General features: G+C 37.4%; 2 protein-coding genes across 5 annotated transcripts; both read right to left on the reverse strand.

Moving 5' to 3' along the window:
• Positions 1 to 4,441: 4,441 nt before the first annotated feature.
• On the reverse strand, positions 4,442 to 11,135 carry LOC134625491 (vascular cell adhesion protein 1-like). 4 transcript variants are annotated; one of them, XM_063470716.1, is made up of 7 exons: positions 11,021 to 11,135; positions 8,931 to 9,109; positions 7,929 to 8,183; positions 7,566 to 7,820; positions 6,918 to 7,244; positions 6,479 to 6,742; positions 4,442 to 6,357 (listed from the first exon to the last, which is right to left on the reverse strand). In XM_063470716.1, the coding sequence occupies exons 2-7, from the start codon at positions 9,019 to 9,021 to the stop codon at positions 6,188 to 6,190; spliced, it is 1,362 nt and encodes a 453-aa protein (XP_063326786.1). In that variant the 5' UTR covers positions 9,022 to 9,109; positions 11,021 to 11,135; the 3' UTR covers positions 4,442 to 6,187. The 4 variants fall into 4 exon arrangements, with proteins under 4 accessions (XP_063326786.1, XP_063326785.1, XP_063326787.1 ...); XM_063470715.1 differs by lacking the exon at positions 11,021 to 11,135 and adding an exon at positions 10,181 to 10,499; XM_063470717.1 differs by lacking the exon at positions 8,931 to 9,109.
• Positions 11,136 to 14,273: 3,138 nt separating this feature from the next.
• Positions 14,274 to 21,111, reverse strand: LOC134625493 (hemicentin-1-like). Its single transcript, XM_063470719.1, has 8 exons — positions 20,962 to 21,111; positions 18,238 to 18,389; positions 16,494 to 16,751; positions 15,982 to 16,308; positions 15,643 to 15,882; positions 15,286 to 15,513; positions 14,895 to 15,158; positions 14,274 to 14,759 (listed from the first exon to the last, which is right to left on the reverse strand). The coding sequence occupies exons 2-8, from the start codon at positions 18,287 to 18,289 to the stop codon at positions 14,602 to 14,604; spliced, it is 1,527 nt and encodes a 508-aa protein (XP_063326789.1). The 5' UTR covers positions 18,290 to 18,389; positions 20,962 to 21,111; the 3' UTR covers positions 14,274 to 14,601.
• Positions 21,112 to 22,718: the final 1,607 nt, after the last annotated feature.

Consider the following 22,718-nt stretch of genomic DNA (forward strand, 5'->3'; position numbering starts at 1 on the left):
GTGTCCTCCCCATCGCATTTCCAGTTATAGACAAGAGGAGGGTTTCCCTTGGTTTCACAGCTCAGGGTAATATCAGTGCCCTTAAGTTGATAGATATCACTGTGTTGAGTTTAGCTCAGAAGCATCAATAGAGACACGCATAGTTTGTTTGTTTGTTTGTTTGTTTACATTTAAACAATGGATAGCTAAACTGGGTTGTTTTGTTTTTTAATCTAAGCTAAAATTCAAAGTAATGCACTGTTTGCCTGGACACAGTAGGATGTTTACTCACATTGTTCAGAAACACTGTGTGAATGAGAAAAAAAAAACAGGAAGTTGTGGTCTCTTCCTTAGTTATGCTGCAATTGACGTAGGGCTGCTGGAGGGATTTTTATGATACGCTGAGCATTTATTCATCTGTTTATCTCTTTAAACATCTCTGTGTTTATTTAGCCTTTTTGTATTTAATCATTCTTTGGTCTCACTCCAACCAGTCACAGCAGATGACTGTCCTTCCCCGAGTCTGGTTCTGTTGTAAGTTTCTTCCTGTTAAACGGAAGTTATTCATTTTTTTTCTTCCTATTGTACAAGTGCTTGCTCATAGAGGGTTGTGTGATTGTTGGGGTTTCTCTTTGGTATTGTATAGTCTTTACTTTACAATATGAATCACCTTGAAGCAGCAACTGTTTTTATGAAGTGGCACTATATAAATAAAACAGAATTAAATTGAACTACATTTTTTTTCTGCTGATGTTCACTCTCAAATTACAGGATTCATTATTCAGTTCTTTGGTTTGATTGTTAAATGACGTGTCACAATGCTTTCACTGTTTTTATACGTCAGTGAAGTACTGAACAGGAACAAAACTGATGACATCACACGGCAGCCAGTTCTGCTTTTTTCTTCTATTGAACAACATTTGGGTTCTCTGGCAAACAACATTAGATAAAAGTTAGTTACATATACATCATCATTTTTAATTTTCTTAGCATTACACTGTATTCATTTCAAATTAAAATTTTTGTATGCAATAGGTCTTTACTACAATTAATGAGAATCATCTAGCTTTAACTTTCAGTCTAACAGTAGCAGTGAATGGGAGATAAAATGTCTTTGTCTTTAAAGCTGGAGCTTTGATTTCTCATTTCAGTGTGCTGGTAAACTTTACAGAGAAAGGATTTCCTCCATAGTCTTCTACAATCTCAAGTGGATCCAGGATAAGAGAGTTGAGCTCTGTTATGCATATGATGTCAGGATCTTTGCCTCCCTCTTGTGGTTCAGGCCACTAATGCATTTGACTAAAGCTTGAGCTGTAGCTCCTATGCTCCTATGTGTAAAGTTATATGCACAATCTTTTGATCTTTTAGCTTCAACAACTCTTTCTACAAGTTCATGCCTTCAATCTTGTTCTTGAAAATCAGTATCAATACGCTTTTCAGCTCCTTAGGCTTCCTCTCATTCTCCAGGATTTTGTTAAACAGTCTGGTTAGAGTTGACTGTCCTACCACCAGGTATGTCATCTTGACCAAGTACCTTTCCACTCATCATCCTCTTCATAGCTGCCCTCACTTGCTCCTTACTAATCAGCTGCACTTCCTAATTCTCAACTGGTCCTTTTCCTTCTCATTTTCTGCATTCAACAGCTTCTCAAGTACTTCTTTGAATGTTGTAAATAAATAAAGAATCACAGTGATCACAGATACAACAGCAGAAATGACCTTCCACCCTTTGAGGAACTTTGAGGGGCTCAGAGTTCCCCTGAGCTGGTACTTCTCCAGAGTGAAAATAGCCAGTTGAGGTGGTTCAGGCAGGAAGCGTCTTATGCACCTCCAGGCATGTCCTACCTGGAGAAAGCTCAGGGGCACATGAGGCAGTGATGATCAGGCACTTAAAACAATACTTTGAATTCCATATGCAATAGTATCTCAGATTATATAATCCATTCACAAAAATGGTGGTTTGAAATTTCTATTGGTATGAATGGCTTTTTTCCTTCAGTACTTTGAGTAAATCAGTATCATGATTAAACAATTAATTGGGGATGCCAGTCATTAGTTTGGTTCTTTTTCACCAGTGTGACAAATCTTGTCTTTCTCACAACTTGCAACACACATGTAAACGCCAGCATTGGTAGACGTGGCTCTTGTGACAGTGATAGTCTTCTGGCGCCCCTCAGTGGTCTCTTTTGCATTCACAGCATCTATACAGATCCAGCTGATGTTAGAGGGAGGGTTGCCATCAGCACTGCAGCTTAGTGTAACATTCTCACACATTCTCAGGGTGTAGAAAATCCCACTGGTTAACATTCAGTCACTTTGATCTCATAGGTTGACAGGTGAAAGAGAAAAGGACTGTCTGTGCAACCAGAGTTGTTTGAGTTCACAACACTTTAAGAATACATTAGTATTAGGTGGCAAGCTGATATTCAGAATTCACTTAGCAGAAAATAAGGAGGAAATCTTACAAAGAACAACAGCAGTGTAAGGTGCTGAGGTTGCAGAAGGATGGACTGATAAGATCCGAAGCAGGTGCAGGAGGGATCTCTGGTCCTTTGGGTCCTAAGTGCAGCACAGCCTCACATCTGAAAACTAATCCATTGTAATCTCTCTTGGGAATGAATCTTAAAATAGAGGACACATTGACCGGATTTCGATGAGGGTCATTAAAATTTTCAAAAATAGTTGGACAAATCAATATCATTTTAAATATAAGAAATGTTATTTAATACCTCCTATACAATCCTTTACGGTCAATGACTACCTGAAGTCAAGACGTCATGGACATTAACAAATGTTTTTTCTCCCTTGAGTTTCTCTGCCAGGATTTTGAATAAGCCTCATTCAGTTGCTGCTTGTTTGTGGCTCTCTGTGCATTCAGTTTTGTCTTCAGTAAATGAAGCATGCTCTGTTGGATTGTGCTAAGGTAACTGGCTTGGCCAATGAAGAATATCCAATTTCTTTAGCTTGAGAGATTTCTGAGTTGCTTTTGAAATGTGCTTTGGTTAATGATCCATTTGCATTGTAAAGTGGTGTTGGATCAGGTTTGCATTCAGCATTTTGTCTGAATCTAAGCAGAGAGTATAGCCCTCTGCACTTCAAAATTCATCCTGCTACACCGTAAAAAAAAAAAAATCCTAAAAAAACAGTAATATTCCGGCAGCTGGGGCGCCAAAATAATACCATAAAATAACAGAAAATAACTTTCTCATGAAAATACGGTTATTTTCAGTAATGACAATACAGTTTGTTGCCCTAATTTTACATGGGATTTTGCCTTTCAAATGCTGTTAAACATTAAATTAGGAACATTTTAATGTGATTAAACAATGAAATTACCTATAAACAAGGTCAATGAATGCGGCAATATGAATAATAATACTTAAATGTACAGAAATATACAGTTAACAGTTGGTTTACATAATAATGGATTGCATTCATATAGCGCTTTTTGAGACCATCAAAGCACTTTACAATTCCACTTTATAATTCCCCTCTGGCCATCACCAGTAGGTGGTAGGTGAAGTGTCTTGCCCAAGGACACAACAACCAAGAGTGTCCGAGCCGGGGCAACCTTCTGATTACAAGGCGAACTGCCAACTCTTGAGCCACGATCGCCCTAAATAACAATGATAATAATAATTATTTGATGTAAAAAAAGTTTATAAGAATCATTTTATATATTTTTCCATAGCATTACATTTGAATTTAACAGTTCAATCTTTCAAATAACGGACAAATATTTGTGAAATTATGATACATTTGTGAATGTATTTTAACAATCTAAATATGCATATGTACAGACAAATACATTTAAAAAACAAGAAAATTATGTTTTATTACATTTACAGTGATTTTATGTTAATTTACATTTGAAATGTAAAATCACAGTCTATTTATGTAAATTTAATGATATTCTAGAAGAACAGTACAAAACTGTAAAATACACAGTAAAATACTTTTATATTACAATTTTTTTTACAGTGTACTTCTATCAGCAGTCACATCATCAATAAATACCAGTGGTCCGATTCCACTGGCAGCCATACATGCCTCCACCATGTTAAACAACATGCTTCGCATCATCAGTTGTTTTTCTCCTCTACAGATTTATCTTCGTCCGTGTCAGAAGTTCACCTTGTTTATATCTGTCCAGGCTCTTTTAGATGCTTTCTGCCAAATCCAGTATTGCCTATCAAATGCAAGTTGAACAGTTGAAATCAAGTCCAAATTATTTATTTGCAAAATCCTAGGAAACAGGCATCACCTGACCATAAAACTACTTGTCATTCAATTGTCTTTTGAGCCTCAGAAAATGCTCCTAAACAACTAATGCAATAATTTTGTTAAACCTTGTGACTTAAAGCTTAAACTTTAAGTCATGAGGTTTGGTGTTTTAAGTACTTCAATCACATATTGATTATTTAATGTAAAATTGTGGTAAAATGATAGGATCATCAAAATGATGGCATAAAGAGACAAAGTCGCAATAAAATTTATTTAATTATGTATGGAGTTAACTGTATATATCGGACACAGTGACATCAAAATGAGAAGAAGGCAGAGACAAATTAGTAGGCATATGTCAATGTGTAATTCTCCAAAACGTTATTGTTTTTTATTTCTACACAGTGGTACAAACACTTGAATGAGAGCAAGTACAGGCTACTAATACCATAGAGAGTGAGCAATTAAAGTGACTATTCTAGCAATGAACATCATTCTACCAAAAATTGTTTCAGTTCATTTGAGCAAGAACAAACCCAGGAAGATTAGGACGGACCTCTCCCATCCCAACAATGGACTCTTCTCACTGTTGAGGTCTGGGAAGTGCTTCCGCTCCCCTAAGGCCAAAACAGAGAGAATGAGGAGGAGCTTCTTTCACCAGGTTATTTGGGCCCTGAACCAAGTGTAGGACTGGACTCTCATACATCACGTCGCTGTTTTTATTTGCACACTTCTTACAATTTCTCTCTTAAATCGTTATTTGCACATTCTTTTTTTTTTTACTGTAAATTTCTAAGTTAAAATCTGTAAATTTTGTCATAATCTGTAAATCTGTAAATTCTTTACTGGTCCGGCATTGCACAGAAATAAGCACTTCACCACTTGTCTGTGTATGGTTGTGTGTGTGATAAATAAAATTTGAATTTGAATTTGACTAGGGTTCTTTTTTGTAACATTAGACACCAACTGGTGGCCCTTGAGTTAAAAAAAAAAGCCATTTCTAAGTTGCTTTCAGTTTTCATATTATGACCGTTAATCTCATTCTTCCTCTTTTCTTCCTCTATTTAATATCATGCAAGTGAAGCAGATTATACACTCACTGAAAGCTCTTTGCAAAAATCAATTTTCAGGCCAGTCAGATTATTCAGAAAGCAACAAAAGCTTTTCCAAAGTTATCCCAGCAATTTGAAGGAAGGTCCTGTTGAATAGGATCCAAGCACAATATAAACACTGACTGCTCCAGCTTTGTCTTTCTTCAGCACATATAGCTGATTAATTGTTTAATAACCATCACACTTAAACAATTAATTATGCTTGCCAGCCTTTAGCCTGGTTTTTCCAAATATTTAACATGATGAAGGAAATCAGGTCAACATAGCTTTCCTATCCACATCACTCTCAAAAATCATAATAAGCCTTAAAGAGGAAGCGATCTGATCTCCACACAGGATGCCAGCCAGGAGGCTGTGCTGTAGCCTGACAGCCTCCACTGGTTAAAATCATCCTATTGTTTAATAGCAGATGATCACTCTCTAATTCAAATCATTAATAACTTGCCTTTAAGTTCTGGCATATGACAATAGGCTACTTTGTTTAAATGCAGTAATACCTGTTAGAGCTACACTTTGTGCTTTTAATATTTCACAATTAAAATGAACTGTGAGTCAAAAAACATAAAAACAATAAAAAAAATTAATTCAAAGATAAGACAATATTGCTTAATGTTAATTGTTTTTACAGCAGTTTGGCGCACTGTTTAGCAGACATGTACATAACATTATTATCTCTGAAGCATAACCTTCTTATTATTTTAGATATTTCTGCTATTTGTTTTCTGGTATATGAAGTTGTTTAACTCGAGGAATTAATTTATGGAAAAATTAAATGTACATTTATACAATATTATTGATTGACTTGTAGGACAAATGATAAATTACATATGCAATTAAAATTTTACTTCATTTTTCTTAATGCAGGAAATATCCTAAGCATTACTACTGGCTGGTGTCAGAGGGACATCTGTGGCATTTGATACTGTGTCAAAAGAAAAATGCCAATTTTTTCTCTTTCTATAGTAAATAAAGACCAGGAGGATGATGAGGCCAATGGCAAATGCAGCGAGCAACGCTCCAATGACGAGCAAAGGGACTTTATCTGTAAGATAAGCAAAATAAAAACAACATAAGATCAGTACTCAATGTCTTGTTCATTTTAAACATCAGTTATCACTTTTCTTTATACATTTCCATAACTGTTCTGAAAAAAGTAATCATACCTTTTATCACCAGTGAGACGAATCGTGTGTTTCTCCCAGCTTCATTCTCTGCAACACAAATGTAAATGCCTGCATTGGCAGACGTGACTCCTGTGATAGTGATAGTCTTCTGTTGTCCCTCAGTGGTCATGTTTGAATTCACAGCAGCTGTGTAGATCCAGCTGATGTTTGAGGGTGGGTTACTGTCAGCACTACAGCTAAAAGTAACATTCTCACCCTGCAGCACCTCCTTGCTTTCATTTCCTTTCTTGAACTCAGGGGCATCTGTGGAAGAAATACATGAGAGATTAAGTAAGATAAAAATAGTATGCTTCAAACTTTACCTTCATCTAAAATTCTTTATATTCAATATTGACAAATCATTTTTAAAAAATCATGTGAATCTGTTGCAGAGCTCTGACATGGAAAAAAACATGAAATACATGGGTGGAAATCTTACAGAGGACAACAGCAGTGTAAGGTGGTGAGGATATATTAGGAAGGAACTTTGGTCCTTTGGGTCCGAGGTGCAGCTCAGCCTCACATCTAAAAGTTAATCCTTTGTAATCTCTCTGAGTGGAGATTCTCAGGGTAGAAGATGCATTTACTAGGATCTCAGTGGACTCATTAAACATTGCTGTTAGCACAGTTTCATTGCCTCTGTACCACTTCACTGTGAGATTCTGCACAGGAGTAACACTGATGACATCACATTGCAGATCGTACTCTCTGCCCTCCACCATCGGACCATGACCCATGTCAGACACTGACACAAAGTCTGGAGTTTCTGTGAATAAAACAAATTTAGTTTTTTGGTATTGCTGATTTACAATGTAAAAACCAAATTTAATCTCTAACATTATTACATCAATACAGGAAACATGCATTTCTAAAAGTGTTAGTACTTTTGTTTGCAGGTGCCAAAATCACATTTTGATTTCCACATAAGGAACATCTCAATTGGATCAATTAGAAGCTGCTGGACATTATCATGTCTAAGCATTTAGAGCTGAAATTTCAGGAAGTTTAGTTATTGCTTTCTTACATTTATATTTTCCAGTTCATGCAGGTTATAATACAGTAACACAGCCTGTGCACATGTACTTACTGTAAACAGTGATGACTGGACTCACAGTACACTGGGATCCATCAACCAAAGTAGCATAGCAGGAAGGACTTGGAGTCCACTCTTCTAGTTTTTCAACCCTCCAAGTGACAACAGGAGCAGGTTCAAATCCTGTACCTCCAAATGGAGCCTCCCAGCCCATTCCTTCAACATCTGTGGCTGATGTGCTGCAGTTGATTGAAACTGGATCTCCAAATTTCACAACAATTTCAGAAGGTGTCAGTGTTAAAGGACAACCTGCCATTAACAAGCACACATGTTAACATTTAAAACTGATTTTGGATATAAAAAGACATAAGTTCCTAAAACAAGGACAGTAGTTGTAAGGTAAACAGGGATGTGTACCTCTTGGTTCAGCATGAACATGGAATGTCTTAGTTATGTTTCCTAGATAACTGGTAGCTGTGCAGGTGCAGGTTGTGTTGCGTTTTACTAGGGTGATATTGAGACTGTTTGTGTTCTCCAACATGTTTTTCCCATCACAAGTCCAGTTATAGACAGGAAGAGGGTTTCCCTCAGTTTCACAGGTCAACATAATATTAGTGCCCTCACTTGAAGATATGGCATGAGTACTGTTTTTTGTCTTTAGTTCAAGAGCATCTGAAAAAAAGAAGAAAACAGAAGATTGTTATTTACACAGTTATATATATATGGCACCTAACTACACTGGTTTTGACATTGTTTTACTGACTCAAAATTGGAAAATTAAGTGAATGTTGTATTTTCCTAGAAACAGCAGGATATTTACTCACAGTGGTCTGAAACACTGTGTGTTTGAGAAACGGCATGACCTTTTGGTCCATGCAGTCCAAATTCCAGCTGAGCTTCACATCTGAACTCAACTACATTTTTCTCTCTGGTGATGTTGACTCTCAGAATAGAGGACTTATTTGTTGTGTTGTGTCATTGAAGGGCTGTGTGATGATCCTTTCATTGTTTTCACGTCAGTTGCAGGTAAGTAATGCTACTGTAGCTCCTATTGGTCATAAAGTTTCCAGCAAGCAAAGTTTCAACCGACAGACCCATGAATTGTCGTGAATTGTTGATCACCACACTCACTTTATTGATTGAGATCAGAAGTTTGTTCTGCTATAACACATACCTGTAGCTCTTCCATCAATAATAATTTGAATGTTTTTGTCTTTTGTTCAAATCTCAGTATTTACAAATCATTATTTTTGATTTTTCTTGTTACCTTTACTTGTAACTCGTGGAGGCCATTGAAATTAAATTTCCAACAATAAACTAAGATTGAAGTTAAAAGGGAAAGTTAAAAGTTTTGTCTCTGACCACTAAATGAATTAATACACAGTATGTCAGATCCACAGAGATGTCTTCAGCACTCACCACACAGTGAAAAAATGAGCATGAGGAAGCCCAGCATCGTGACAGACAGCATGCAGGATGATGGAGGTGGATGGAGGAGATGAGGTGTCATTCAGGAACATCCAGAGAAAGTTCAGTTTCAGGATTTGCATTAGATGTTGTGAGGCACAGGAGTCAAATTTATCATTGAAGGTTCTCAGCTGATGATCATTAAAATGGCAGTTACTGAAGCTCAAAAATACATTTCACAAAATGAAAATCATTTGACTGTATCAGTTTCCAGTTAGAACTGTGACAAGTATGCAGTGACCTCTTTCATCAATACCAGGCTAGTTGTCTTTTTTAAAATAACTGCAGATATTAATGTTATATCATTTGGTTTTAAAAAATGATGTGGTTTATGGACTTGATTGACAAAGAGGAGGAAATAGCTGTAAAGCTAAGATCCAGATAAAAAGTAACTATTGAAACATGCATCAAGGGTTAAATTTCAAAAAGATTCACTTTCAACAAAAGCTGCATGTCGGTAATGTAAGACCCACTCTTCAACTAATGAATGTTTAATAAAAGACTGGGAAAGCATGGGGCTGTGTCTATGAATGCACAGTTTTGCAAACATAAGAGAGTTTCCACACATTCATTTCTTAACAGAGGACCTCTGGTGTTAATACTGACTGTATAAAAGATGGATGCAGCCAACATAATACTAACTATTGGTTAATGAAACTGTAGTTGGATATATACAGGTCAAGTTTGACCTAGATCAGCCTCGGTGTACAAAAATTTGCAGCACCTGTAAAACAAGATCAAATTTAAGGCTTTCAGAAAAATGTAAGGCTTTCGTTTACGTTTTGGGTCAGTTTAGGACATTTTGGGGAGTTTTATACTGGAAAATGTCAAAATGGGCCAAATTTCATTTGCTCTACCCATGATCTAGTGCAATGGTGTTGGACATTGCAAGATTAACAGTAACTCTAATATGGGATGTACGGGAATTATGGGAAGAGCGTCTTGAGTTTTCCTACTTTCTGACTCTCAGTATTAAAACTATTTATAAAATTAAGTTAATGTTCTATTCAGCATGATAGGAAACCACTGGCCGAGCTAAAAACACTTTTTGCATTAAACAGAATGGAGGGATAAAGCACTTCTAAGTTTACTTGACATATTGTGAAAATTACACACTTTCTTTCACAGCTTGCACTGCTTTAAAAAAATGCATTTTTGATATGCAGACAATATCATACAAGCCAAGCAGCTGACAAACTCACCCAGTGATCTCTGCCCAAATCAAATATTCAGCTTGTTGGTTAAACTGTCAGATTATTCCAAATAGTTTTTCCAAAGTTATCCCAAAAGCTCAAAGGACAGCCGTGGTGAGTATTATCCCAGTACAAATATAAATACTTATTTGCTCCAGCTTTTCTTTTTTCTGCATATATACCAAATCAGAATGCTCAAACTGTTAATTTGGGCTGTAATTCGTTAGTCTGGGTCTGGTTAATTAACATAAGGAAGGAAATATGGGATAAAAATAGGTTTCCTATCCACGCCACTCCCAGATCCTTATAAATCTTAAAGGGACATCACCCAAAACCACACAGAGACTAGCTAGGAGACTGTGCTTCATCCTGAATCCCTTAACTGGTTAAAGTGATACATTTATGCAAGACGTGCATGTTTCACAGCCTACACACTCAAGGAATTCTGTGCTTCCCTAATTCAGTGGTTCCCAAACTTTTTTGCTGGGCCCCCCTTTGTTTACAGGAAAAATGTTCGCCCCCCCCCCCCCCCCCCCCCCCGCACACGCACACGCGCGCACACATCCTCCAACCACACACACCCATATTTTGCTCCATTGCGGTTTATTTCACACCTCAAACATTTAGTAAAAAATTAAGAAAATACAAAGGTGTACTTTTTTATGTGTAGTTGTTTTTTTCATGTGTAATAATATTCAACATTGCTATCAATACATTTTTCAAAAAATGTCTCTCTGTGCAAAATGGGTTCAAAAACATAAACAGCTGTGGGATACTGTTTGTCCGTGATTTGGAGACCCCAGCGCTGCTCCCGACACAGGGAAAACCAATTCTGCAGGGGAGACCTACCTCGGCACTTGTGCAGGTGAAGCCAAAGGGCAGATATGCTTCATCATATTTTCTAGTCTTTGGCTTAGAATGAAGTCGGTTTGGAAACATATTCAGCGATGCTTCATCTCCTGCTTTGCGTTTCTGTGGCCGCCCCGTGCAAGCAGTCTCCAAGCGTTTTGTTTCCCCCCCTCTTTCATGCCGCGCCCCCCCTGCAATGGCTCTGCGCCCCCCCCCCAGGGGGCGGGCCCCACACTTTGGGAAGGTCTGCCCTAATTGACCATCCCACACTTCCCCACATGAATCCTGCCATGGAGTTTATCCTCAAACATTAAATAACTCTCTGACTGATGCTGGCAGACACTTACTGTGTGATTAAAATGATTAACCACTCATAATTAATTTTTTACACCTTAAAATAATCTACTTTATTTAATTTGTTTAGGTTGCAGTAATGCCATCCAATTTGCACAAAGACTGAAAATCGGCTTTAAGGAAAAACAAGTAAACCATTAATGAAATGCAAGACAAATAGTTAGGATACAAATACCATTAAGTTGCAGTTTAGATGCAGCAAGTATCCTAAGCATTAGCACTGTTTGATGTCAAGGGGATCTCGTAACCAACTGGCCCTTTGTCAGGAGAAACAGTGTAATGACCATGTTTTTTTCTGCCATTTGTAAAAAGGCACCTCAAGGAAGATGAAGCCAACGACCAACAGAGCAAGCAAAGCCCAAATGACTGGAAAAAGTCTAGCAGTAGTCTTATATTTGAAAAAAAAAAAGTAAAGAAGGTAAATAAAGAAATGTATGTATGTTTCATCTCTGACATTTTAACATAAAATATATAAAACATGCATTCATTTACCAATGTTTTAGTATTAAAATAGGTATGGCTGATGTGCCAAATCTCACAACAATTTCAGAAGGTACTAATTTTAGAGAGCAACCTGTCATTCACAAGCAAATATATTCACTCAAAGCAGTCAAATCATCTAAATAACGCACAAGCACATTAAATGTAAGGTAAACAGGGATGTGTACCTCTTGGTTCAACATGAATGTGGATTGTCTTGGGTATGTTTCCCAGATAATTGGTAGCTATGCAGGCAGTGTTGCAATTTATTCATGTGATATTGAGACTATTTGTGTTCTTTAATCTATGCTAACAATTTTAATTAAATATCTCTTTTTCTGTATAGAAAACCAGGATGTTTACTTGCAGTCTGCTGAAACACTGTGTGGCTGAGAAAAAACATGGAATTTTGGTCTGTATGGTCCAAAGTCCAGCTGAGCTTCACATCTGAGCTCAACTAAATTTTTCTCCTCTGATGTTGACTCAATAGAGGACTCATTTACTGGTGTTTTTATTGTGTCAATGAAAGATTCTGTCTGCATTTTTTTCATTGTATTTGTCCTAACTAACAGTCAGGTATTTGTCGGAGCAACATTAATGATGTCCCACTGCAGCCAATACTGTGTTTCTTCCCTCATCACATTCACATGCTGTACTGAATAATCAGCTTCTGGATTCTCTGGCAAACAACATTAGATGAAAAAGTTAGTTACTTATTGTAATTATTATTAACTTTCTCTTTGCACCGTATATCTTTAAAATGAAACTTAATAAATAAAATAACTTGAAAGTCCCTGTTGACTCATTTAACTTTATTTTGCACTTGGCCTTCTCATTCCAGTCTGACAGTGGCACTGAGTGGGAGATAAACATTCCTTCGTTCTGAAAGATTTCATTTCCAACTGTCTAGTACATCCACTCATGTTCATCGAATGTGGATCTGCAATTTACAGTGAGAGGTTTTCCTTCATATTCTGTTATAATCTCAGGTGGATAGAATAAAAAGGATCCATCCACCCATCCATCTTCTTCCTCTCATCTGGGGCCGGGTTGCAGGGCCAGTAGCCCAAGCAAAGAAGCCCAGACCTCCCTCTCCCTGGCCACCTCCTCCATCTTGTCCAGGGGAACACCAAGGCATTCTCAGGCCACCCAAGAGACCGGAACAGCTTCTTCCCCACAGCTGTCAGACTCCTGAACTCTGCCTCCTGACATCTGACCCACGTTAAACACATGGACTGGACATACACACACCCACAACCACCTACACACACACACACAATGGACAACTGTACCCTCATACACACAATAATAACATGGATTGAACCACCACTCTCAACCACTAGCACTTTATATAGCCTCTGTAGAAATTATCCACATATCTCACTTATCTTAACTGCACTACTGTATAATTCTGTATAAATAATCATTCTGTATAATACGATAATTTTTAATTCTACAACTGTTTATAACTTGCATAGTTCACATTTCTGTATAGCTGTATATCTCATATTTCTGTATAGTTTTTTTTATTTCATATTTCTGTATAGTTTTTTTTATTTCATATTTCTGTATAGTTTTTCATATTTATATCCTGTTCATAGCCTGTACATAGCTTGTACTCACTACAGCCTGTACAAACTTATAGTTATAGCATATTCATAACATACCTTCATACCATGTACATTATAACATACCATAATAGACCCATTTCTGTAATATACTTGCATATCTATATTATTGCTAATATATATTTGTAATATATCTATATCATGGCTAAAGCACTTCTGGATGGATGCAAACTGCATTTCGTTGCCTTGTACCTGTGACATGTGCAATGACAATAAAGTTGAATTCTATTCTAATCTCTCCAGCGTGTCCTGGGTCTGCCCTGGGGCCTCCTCCTGGTGGGACATGCCCGGAACACCTTGGGTGAGGTGTTCCTGGAGGTGCCCAGGAGGCATCCTTCTCAGATCCCCGAACCACCTCAACTGGCTCCTTTCTATGTGAAGGAGCACCGGCTCTACTTCTCCTTCTGAAGTCCTATCTCTAAGGGAGAGGCCAGCCACCCTTCATAGCAAGCCCATTTCTGCCGCTTGTATCCGCAATCTTGGTCTTTCAGTCACCACTCACAGCTCGTGAACATAAGTGAGGGTAGGGACGTTGATCGGCCGGTAAATTGGGAGCTCCCCAGCTCTCTCTTCACCACAACAGATGGTACAGCGTCCGCATCACTGCAGCCAAAGCACCAATCCGTCTGTCGATCTCCTGCTCCCTTCTCCCGTCACTCGTGAACAAGACCCCGAGATACTTAAACTCTAATATTTAAAGACTAAAAAGAAGCTGCCTTGTGAGGAGAATGAAAAAGAAATAAAAAATAATATATATGAAAACAGATTTTAATCCAAATAGAGGACACAATATGGGTTACTGTTAACAGTTTCCTGCTTCATAGCACTGGATAACACAGCATTTTTACATCACAAATGTAACTTTTTATTGTTTTGCATATTCATACTGTTTTCAGGTCTATGAAGTTTAGTAATGGATCATAATCCATTTATGTGTAAAAATGCTTTTCATTTTCTAGCTTTTAATGAATCAATGACTTATATTTAAATATGTAACTTGAAATTCAATAATGTAATTAATCTGTAAAATACTAACAAATCTAAATTGTATTAATGAGTTTGAGACGCAGAACAGAAAGCAGCAAAGATCCTAAGCATTGCCATTGGCTTGTGCAAAAGTCAAATGGATATTTGAGACATTTGGCACACAGGAACAAAATTGTATTGTCCACGTTTTTTCTGCCAGTTGTGAAAATAGACCATGAGGAGGGTAAGACCGATGATCAATAGAGTGAGCAAAGCCCAAATGATTGGAAAGAGGATTTTACTGGTATTGCCTGTAAGACCAACAAAATAAAACAAAATGTGAATTCCATTTAATACATCATGCCATGCATTGTTGAAAATGAACATCAGTAATTTTTTACGTCCTACATTTCCATAACTGTTCTGCACAGAATCAGTAATCATACCTTTTATCATCAGTGTGACGAATCGTGTCTTTTTCCCAACTTTATTCTCTGCAACACAAATGTAAACACCAGCATTGGTAGACGTGGCTTTAGTGATACTGATAGTCTTCTGTTTTCCCTCAGTGGTCACGTTTGAATTCACAGCAGCTGTGTAGATCCATCTGATGTTTGAGGGTGGGTTACCGTCAGCACTACAGCTTAAAGTAACATCCTCGCCCTGGAGCACCTCCTTGCTGTCATTTTCTTCCTTGAATTCAGGGGCATCTGGAAAAATGAAAAATTTGAAACAGAAGTAATATCCTTCAAAATATATTATTATCTCAAAAATTATATATTTTCACTGTTGAGAAATCATAAAAAGACAATATAATTCTGAAAATTTAAAACTTACACAAAATTTCAAGATACAGTGTGTGTTCAGCTGTTCCATGTGTGTTGTGTGCATTAAGCAAGTATTTTCCACTATCATTCTTTTTCCAGCGCTGCGGGGAAGCCATCTGTTTGCCATCTTTAAACCAGGTGAGGGTGGGTGTAGGTAATCCTACTGGTTCACAGATACTCTGCTGTTTATCATTCACTGTGATCTCATAGTGCTCTTTGCAGGTGAAAGAAGGACTGTCTGTAAAAATGGTATCAAATTCATTTTCAGAGTAAATAATTGAAAACAAAATATCATCTTGTCAATACTTTAGTGTGTTTTATCAATATTTGGGCAAAATATGAAATGATCCAGGTCTGATGCACTCACATTCCACTGTGATATGAACTGAGGTGTTGCTCCTGCCAAGACTGTTTTCAACTACAGCTGTGTACTTTCCTGAGTCAGTCCTGGTCAGTGACTTAGATGGATTGATGAGTTTGTCCTCATAGAACCACTGAACAGTGGGAAAAGGGTTCCCATCAGGCTGACAGGGTAACATGTCAATGCTGAAGGCAGCACTTTCAATAACAGTGACGTGGTCTGGACAAGCTTTTATGAATGGTTTATCTGGGAATAAAAATCAAAATAGATTAATTTATATTTCATAGATCACAGAGCTGTGTCTTAGATAAAAAAAAACAGGAAGTAAGTTGGTGGGAATCTTACAGAGAACAACAGCAGTGTAAGGTGGTGAGGTTATATTAGAGAGGAACTTTGGTCCTTTGGGTCCGAGGTGCAGCTCAGCCTCACATCTAAAAGTTAATCCACTGTAATCTCTCTGAGGGGAGAATCTCATGGTAGATGATGTGTTTATTGGGATCGCAGTGGATTCATTAAACGTCTGTGTGAGCACAGTTTTATTGCCTCTGAACCACGTCACTGTGAGATTCTGCACAGGAGTCACGTTGATGACATCACATTTCAGATCATACTCTCTGCCCTCCACCATCGGACCATGACCCATGTCAGACACTGACACAAAATCTGGAGTTTCTGTAAATAAATCAAAGTTAAAAAAAAAACCAAACAATCAAATATAAGCATACAGAAAATGCATTATTTCACAAATGGTGTTGCTGGTTGCAGATAGATTTTCATTTTGATTAAAACATACTAACATTTAAATCAGAGTAATTACAGGATACTAGACAGAAAACAGACTGTGTACATGTACTTACTATAAACAGTGATGACTGGACTCACAGTACACTGGGATCCATCAACCAAAGTAGCATAGCAGAAAGGACTTGGAGTCCACTCTTCTAGTTTTTCAACCCTCCAAGTGACAACAGGAGGAGGCTCAAATCCTGTGCCTCCAAATGGAGTCTCCCAGCCCATTCCTTCAACATCTGTGGCTGATGTGCTGCAGTTGATTGAAACTGGATCTCCAAATCTCACAACCATTTCGGAAGGTGTCAGCGTTAAAGGGCAACGTGCTATTCACAAAGAAATTTTTTTAGTCACAACAGTCAACAGTATGTGACTATGTCTAGCCTGTTTCAGTTTAAACATTGTTTTCATTAAATTGTGTGCTCAAAAGAATGTTTTGTCTCACTCCCATTTCTTTTTGTTGCATGTTGAAGCTGTGGTTGGAGCCTTCTTAAGATCCAACCATGCAAAATATGATTTTTTGCCATTTTTCAAGTGGTCTTAAACTGCATGAAACAAAATAAAAAACTAAATCAAAATATAAGTTCAAACTACAGAACTCACTAAGTACCCAATACATTAGGGGAAGAAGATCAGGAAACAGAATAACACCCAGGAACTGAACTGAAAATCTTACTCTGACAAAGGACAAAGGGAGACTGAGACAATATATACACTAGAGAGTGATTAGGGGAAGCGGAGACAAATAGGAAACACTCAGGAAGTCAGGAATAACATGGCAAGTAAACTCATCACAACTCACAGGAGACAAGACAGTATCACAATAAAACAGGAATCGAACAAACACAAAGACCCAGACTGATACAAACCTGATTCAGAAAAAGAGCAAACAAACACAAAGACAAAATTTTTAATCTCAGAGACAAGACAAACAGCTAGAGGACAAGAGAGGAAACTTGCACTAATACAGAAGAGCTAAGCTAATTCAGAAGCATTAAGGAAATGACATTAGATTTGAGACACTAAATACCATAGAACTAGAACATAAATTATTAATTATTTACCCAAAAGTAAATCAAAAACCACCAAAACTCAAAACACATAACCCAAGATTCTAGCAACAAAGTTTTGTAAATGGTGCTAGATTCTGATGATTTACTGATGAAGTTTAAACCACAAATAACACTTGAAAAGTGTTTCATTTTATCATGTTAAAAATTCAGATGTTACATCAATGACAATTTTCATCTTTTTGATTTTAATTTGAATCTCATTAAAAGGGAAGCATTTACAAAGCACCATTATTTTCAGTTTGTAGTTACCCTCGCTGCTGACATGTGGAGATTGTGGCCATTGAAACTAAATGCAAGCCATAAACTGAAAGTGAAGTTAAAAAAGAAAGTAAAATGTTTTGTTCTTAACCGCCAAATGAAATACTATCGAACATGTCATATCACCACGCTGTTTTATTGTGAAAGTTTTGCGTCCCTTGTTCAGTGTGTTTAGTTTTGCTTGTCATTTCTAATTTGTCTCAGCTGTGTTTCCCACCTTTTCTGTTCCCTCATCATTGTATTGTGTATTTAAGCCTTCTGTTTCCCTCTGTCCAATGTTACATTTTACCTCATGGTTTTTCTATGTGCTTCCCTGTGTGTTTAATTATCATAATTTCCCAGTGTAGTTTTGTATTATTTTCTATTCAGCTAAAAAAGGCTGTGTTTTGAGTTAATGTCCAGCCTATGAGTCTGCATTTTGGTCCTTTCCCGCCTGCATTACACAGCCAGTTTATGACACATAGAGCTCTTAAGCACTCACCACATGCTGAAAAGATGAGCATGAGGAAGCCCAGCATCCAGACAAGCAGCATGTTTAGTCAGCATACAGGATGAAGCAGATGGATGGAGGAGGTGAAGCCTGTTTCAGGATTGTCCAGCAGAAGTTCAGTTTCAGGATTTGCATTAGATATCCTGTAGTACAGGATTCAAAGTTATCTTTACAGGCCCCCAAATAGTTTGTCTTAACTGATTATCCTACAATCACATTTAATTTAAAAAAAAAAACAACTTGAATTTTAAATCTGTAATGAAAATCTGCACTTCAATTACATCTTGATGGTTTGATTTTACATCTATTGAATATAGTCAGAATTACAACATTTATCATTGTCTCAAAACATAAACATCTGGCTGAATAAATTTCCAGTTACAACTAGGACAAGTACAGTCATCCATGTCATCAATAGTGGGCAAATAGTTGCCCAACTTATCTTTTTAAATAATAGGAGATATAATACAATATGTTTTTTAGTTGTTGTTTTTTTTTTAATTAGGTTGTTTACGTCTATACGAAAGACACATGGAAGAGAAAATAATTGTAAAGCTCAAGATTCAGACAAAATCTAAACATTGAAAAATGTATCCAGGATTGACTTTAAAAAAAAACATAGGGCGGTAACTGTGAACGCAAAGTTCTGCAAACACAAGAGAGTTTCTACACATTCACTCCTTGCCAGAGGACCTCTGGTGTTAACACAGATTCTATAAAAGATTGATGCAGCCACCATGCCTGTCATGAAGACTCGAGTTGATAACACTTTGCACACACTCCTGTGTTGCTTTTGTTGATATGAATGAATCACATGCTCCACATGAGAGATGTGCAGCTACTTTGATTGAGCTAATGCTTGAAGTTGATTGTGGTGGTGGCTACTATGTACACTCTGTTAGGACAAGTGGTGAGAGAATTTGTTACTTTTTCCCTTACAATACAGGTAATAATTAATTAAAGCAAATATAACTTTAAGTGTGCATTTTTTGCTTTCTGCCTGCTGCCAAGAAAAGTTTATCAGCACTTATGGTCTTACCACTGGAAACTAACCACTGGTAACACAAATGACCTACTTTTGGAGGAGGAAAGAAAATGTACAGCACACACACCAGGTTAGTTATAGTTGACTGAAACTTCATCTGCTTCACCTCACATATTTCTATGACAGCAGATGGTGACTTTGAGCAACAGTGCTGCAAGGGCAAATTTAGAAACAATGTTTTAATTTAAGTATAGCTAATACCCACACATGCTCTTCTTGTGTGAGGAGTGACATGTTGAGATGCTGCAAAACTTTCACTTTCACTATGACACACAAAGATCCCCTAGTTTGAACATTGCTGGATTTTTATGTGAAACATGATAGGAAATTTTAGGATTCTGATTTTCTCTGTTTTAAGTTGATTTGGCTGACTGGAAGGCTCCACACCATCATGTTTTTGTCTTATAGATATATTCATCTGTACAAGTTATCTTGGAATGTTCTGACTGTAATCTGTGACCATGATGGGTAGATAATGTGTTTCTATGATTCTATGCTTGTTGTCATTCTTTGTCAAAAGCTACGCAGACTGCTGGTATACTCTGTACTGTTGTTTGACCCCTTTGCGAAGACAAAATAAAACCTCACAAAGACAAGCTGTTTGTGTAGATCAGTTTCTTTCAGATTTCCATAACACCACTGAACTTGACACCCTTGGACCTTTGGCTGTGCATAGCTCTGTCCATAAAAATTACAAATAGAATTGTTGATAAATGTCCGCCCTGCCAGAGTTAATTAATCTGTTTGGAGTAAAGGTCATAAAATTTAAACAAGATCTATATTATTAAAAGAATGAACAGAAAAGAGTGTTTTGTTTTGTTTTTGGTGCTGTTTAGGCTCCGTCTTATTACAGATTTGTTATTCAGGGCATTAACTATGAACAGTTTTTGTCTTGGATATCTTTTGCAAAGTAGGCAAAAATTTGGTTTGACTTTTTACTCAAGTTATAACCTTACTGAACTACCTTAATAGTGCCAGAGTTTGTCATGATCGTGTAGTTTTAATAGTTTTTGAAATTTAGCAGTTGTGTTTTTTGCCTGGGTTCTGATTTCAATTCTTTCTTCAGTTTTTTTTTTTTTTGGTTCCTACTGTTGTTTACTGTGTAAGTTTCTTTCTTTTTCATTAGTATTCTGTTCCTCTTCTGTTCTGCGTATATTCTCTGTTAGTACTAGTTATTTGTTCTCCCAGTCTTCCCTCTGTGTGGTAAATGTCCTTTGAATTTAGCTTGATATTCAATAATGTACAAAATACTAAGAAACTAAAACTTTAAACTAAATGTTAAAGAGTACAGAGTATAATGTCTGCATCCAAAATATATTAGTATTAAGTAAAAGCATAAAGTAGCAATACAATACTTAAATGTTTGTAGATGTACACATCTCCATTCGGAATGGTCCTGTCCCAGCTGTCCTCCAATGGTGTCGGGCATTATAAGATTAAACAGTACTAACAAAACTATATTAGTACTTTAAGGCACTTCTAAGTTGGTTTCACTTTTCATATCGTGAGCATTAGCTTCTCACTTCTTTCCTCACCTTGCAGCAAATGTATGTTAATAATGACACCGACAATATCATACATACAAACGAGGCAGATGATAGACTCGCCCAAAGCCTTATTTAGCCAAACTTTCAGATTATTTCTCTCACACAGAAAAAGAAAAAAAAAACCTTTCCAAAGTTATCCCAACAGCTTGGAGGACGTCCCAAGGGAGTATAATCTCAGCATGATGTAAACCTGCTCCGGCGTTTCTTTCTTCAGTTCAAACACTAAATCAACACCATGATCCGACATTTAACTCGGGCGGCCAGTCAGGCATTTCTGGTTCTTCCAAATATTTTACATTGTTACAAAAACAGGAACAAACTAGTTTTCGCATCCGCATCAAGAGAAAATGCTACTAGTCTGTGTCGCATCTTGATAGCCTGCACTGGTCAAAGTTATATTTCTGCATTGATAGTGTACTTCTTTAATCTGGTGTATAAAAAGCATTCCTTGAGATACAAGCTCCGGGAATTCTGTGCTTCGCTGATTCTGTGCTTCGCTTGGGTTTTATATTGCATGGGCTGTGATTTTAATCTGTGGCTGTATTCTTTCTCGATGCATGTTTTTGTTGTAAAAGTCGTGTTTTACTTACAGCTGAGCGAGTTCATGTCCTTGAAGGACACTGCCGTCAGCCAATCGGGACAGGGAGCCACCAGGAAAGGACCAATGAAGTGGTCTGGTGGGAGGGACAGAGGCAGACAGACCTTGCTGTGGGGCAGGAGGAGAGGTGGGGCGGTTCTCGTCCAGCCTTGTGAAGTGAACGACTGGAACTGTTAGAGACGGAGAAATACTGAAGTGCATAACGAGCGGAACTACGAGAGAATCGGTTGCGGATAGAGTTTAGGTCTGTGCTCAACTATTAATGTTCTTATAAGGAAATTAAATCCAATTTTGGTGCTTCGGAGCAAATGACTGCAGGTTGTTCATCCTTTGCACAGGGGGTCAGTGTGCAGCACGCTATAGATTGAAGAACACAGGTTAGTGCAAGTCCAAGTCGGGAGGGATCTGATCCCCCAAATTTCTTGTGGGCCTGATCAGTGGATTTTGATTGAACTTTAAGCATTGTGTTAGGGAGCCGTTGAGTATAAAGACTTTTTGTTCAGTAAATTGCCCGAGACCCATAACTTTGGGTTTTTCCTTTTCTTGGGATTTTTAATGCTTTATAATGTTTTTTAAATGTTTTATTGTTGCAAATAAATTATGTTTAGATTTACTAATGAAAGTCTTTGTTATTCAAGGTCCCTCTTTCGTGACAAGCATAAGAAGGCACACAGGTTCAGCATAATCAAAACCCAAGGCTCGGACTGAACCAAACATTATGCTCCTTTAGCATAATGGATATCAACTAAAACTAGTTCTTCATCCTTCATGATCGGAGAAACCTCTGAACTACTGGCATGTATTGGTCATTGTAAAATAGTCTGTTTGGTGTATAGGAATTTCTTTCACTTATGTATTAATCACATTATTTTATTGTAATGCCTTGGTGCCACTGGATTTTAACATGTCTGACACCCATACTGTAAGACAAATGGTGGGGGTCTAGTTAGGAAGTTGGGGGAAGCAGACAACTCCACAGGAAGAGTCTTTTGTCTCTTCCAGGGAATGGTGAATCTTAAGGTGTGAAACATCTGTGTACTGCCTTTTGTTCCTGGAGAAGGTATTTAACTGAGAGACACACTACTCTCAGTGAGACTCTGCTGACCCTGCCCCGTGGTCATGCAGGCTCTCCATCAAGCTTGGTTGTCCGTTGTCTTTGTGTGTCCGGATTAAAGAATGTTGGCTACCGCTCACCGCTCGTCTGCAGGCTTTATTTAAGTGGAAAAACTTCCACAACATTGGTCAGAATTCACCTGTAATGACTTGTTAAAGGCCTTTAAAA

This window comes from Pelmatolapia mariae, linkage group LG4, assembly GCF_036321145.2.
Source record: "Pelmatolapia mariae isolate MD_Pm_ZW linkage group LG4, Pm_UMD_F_2, whole genome shotgun sequence".
Taxonomy (NCBI): Eukaryota; Metazoa; Chordata; class Actinopteri; order Cichliformes; family Cichlidae; genus Pelmatolapia; species Pelmatolapia mariae.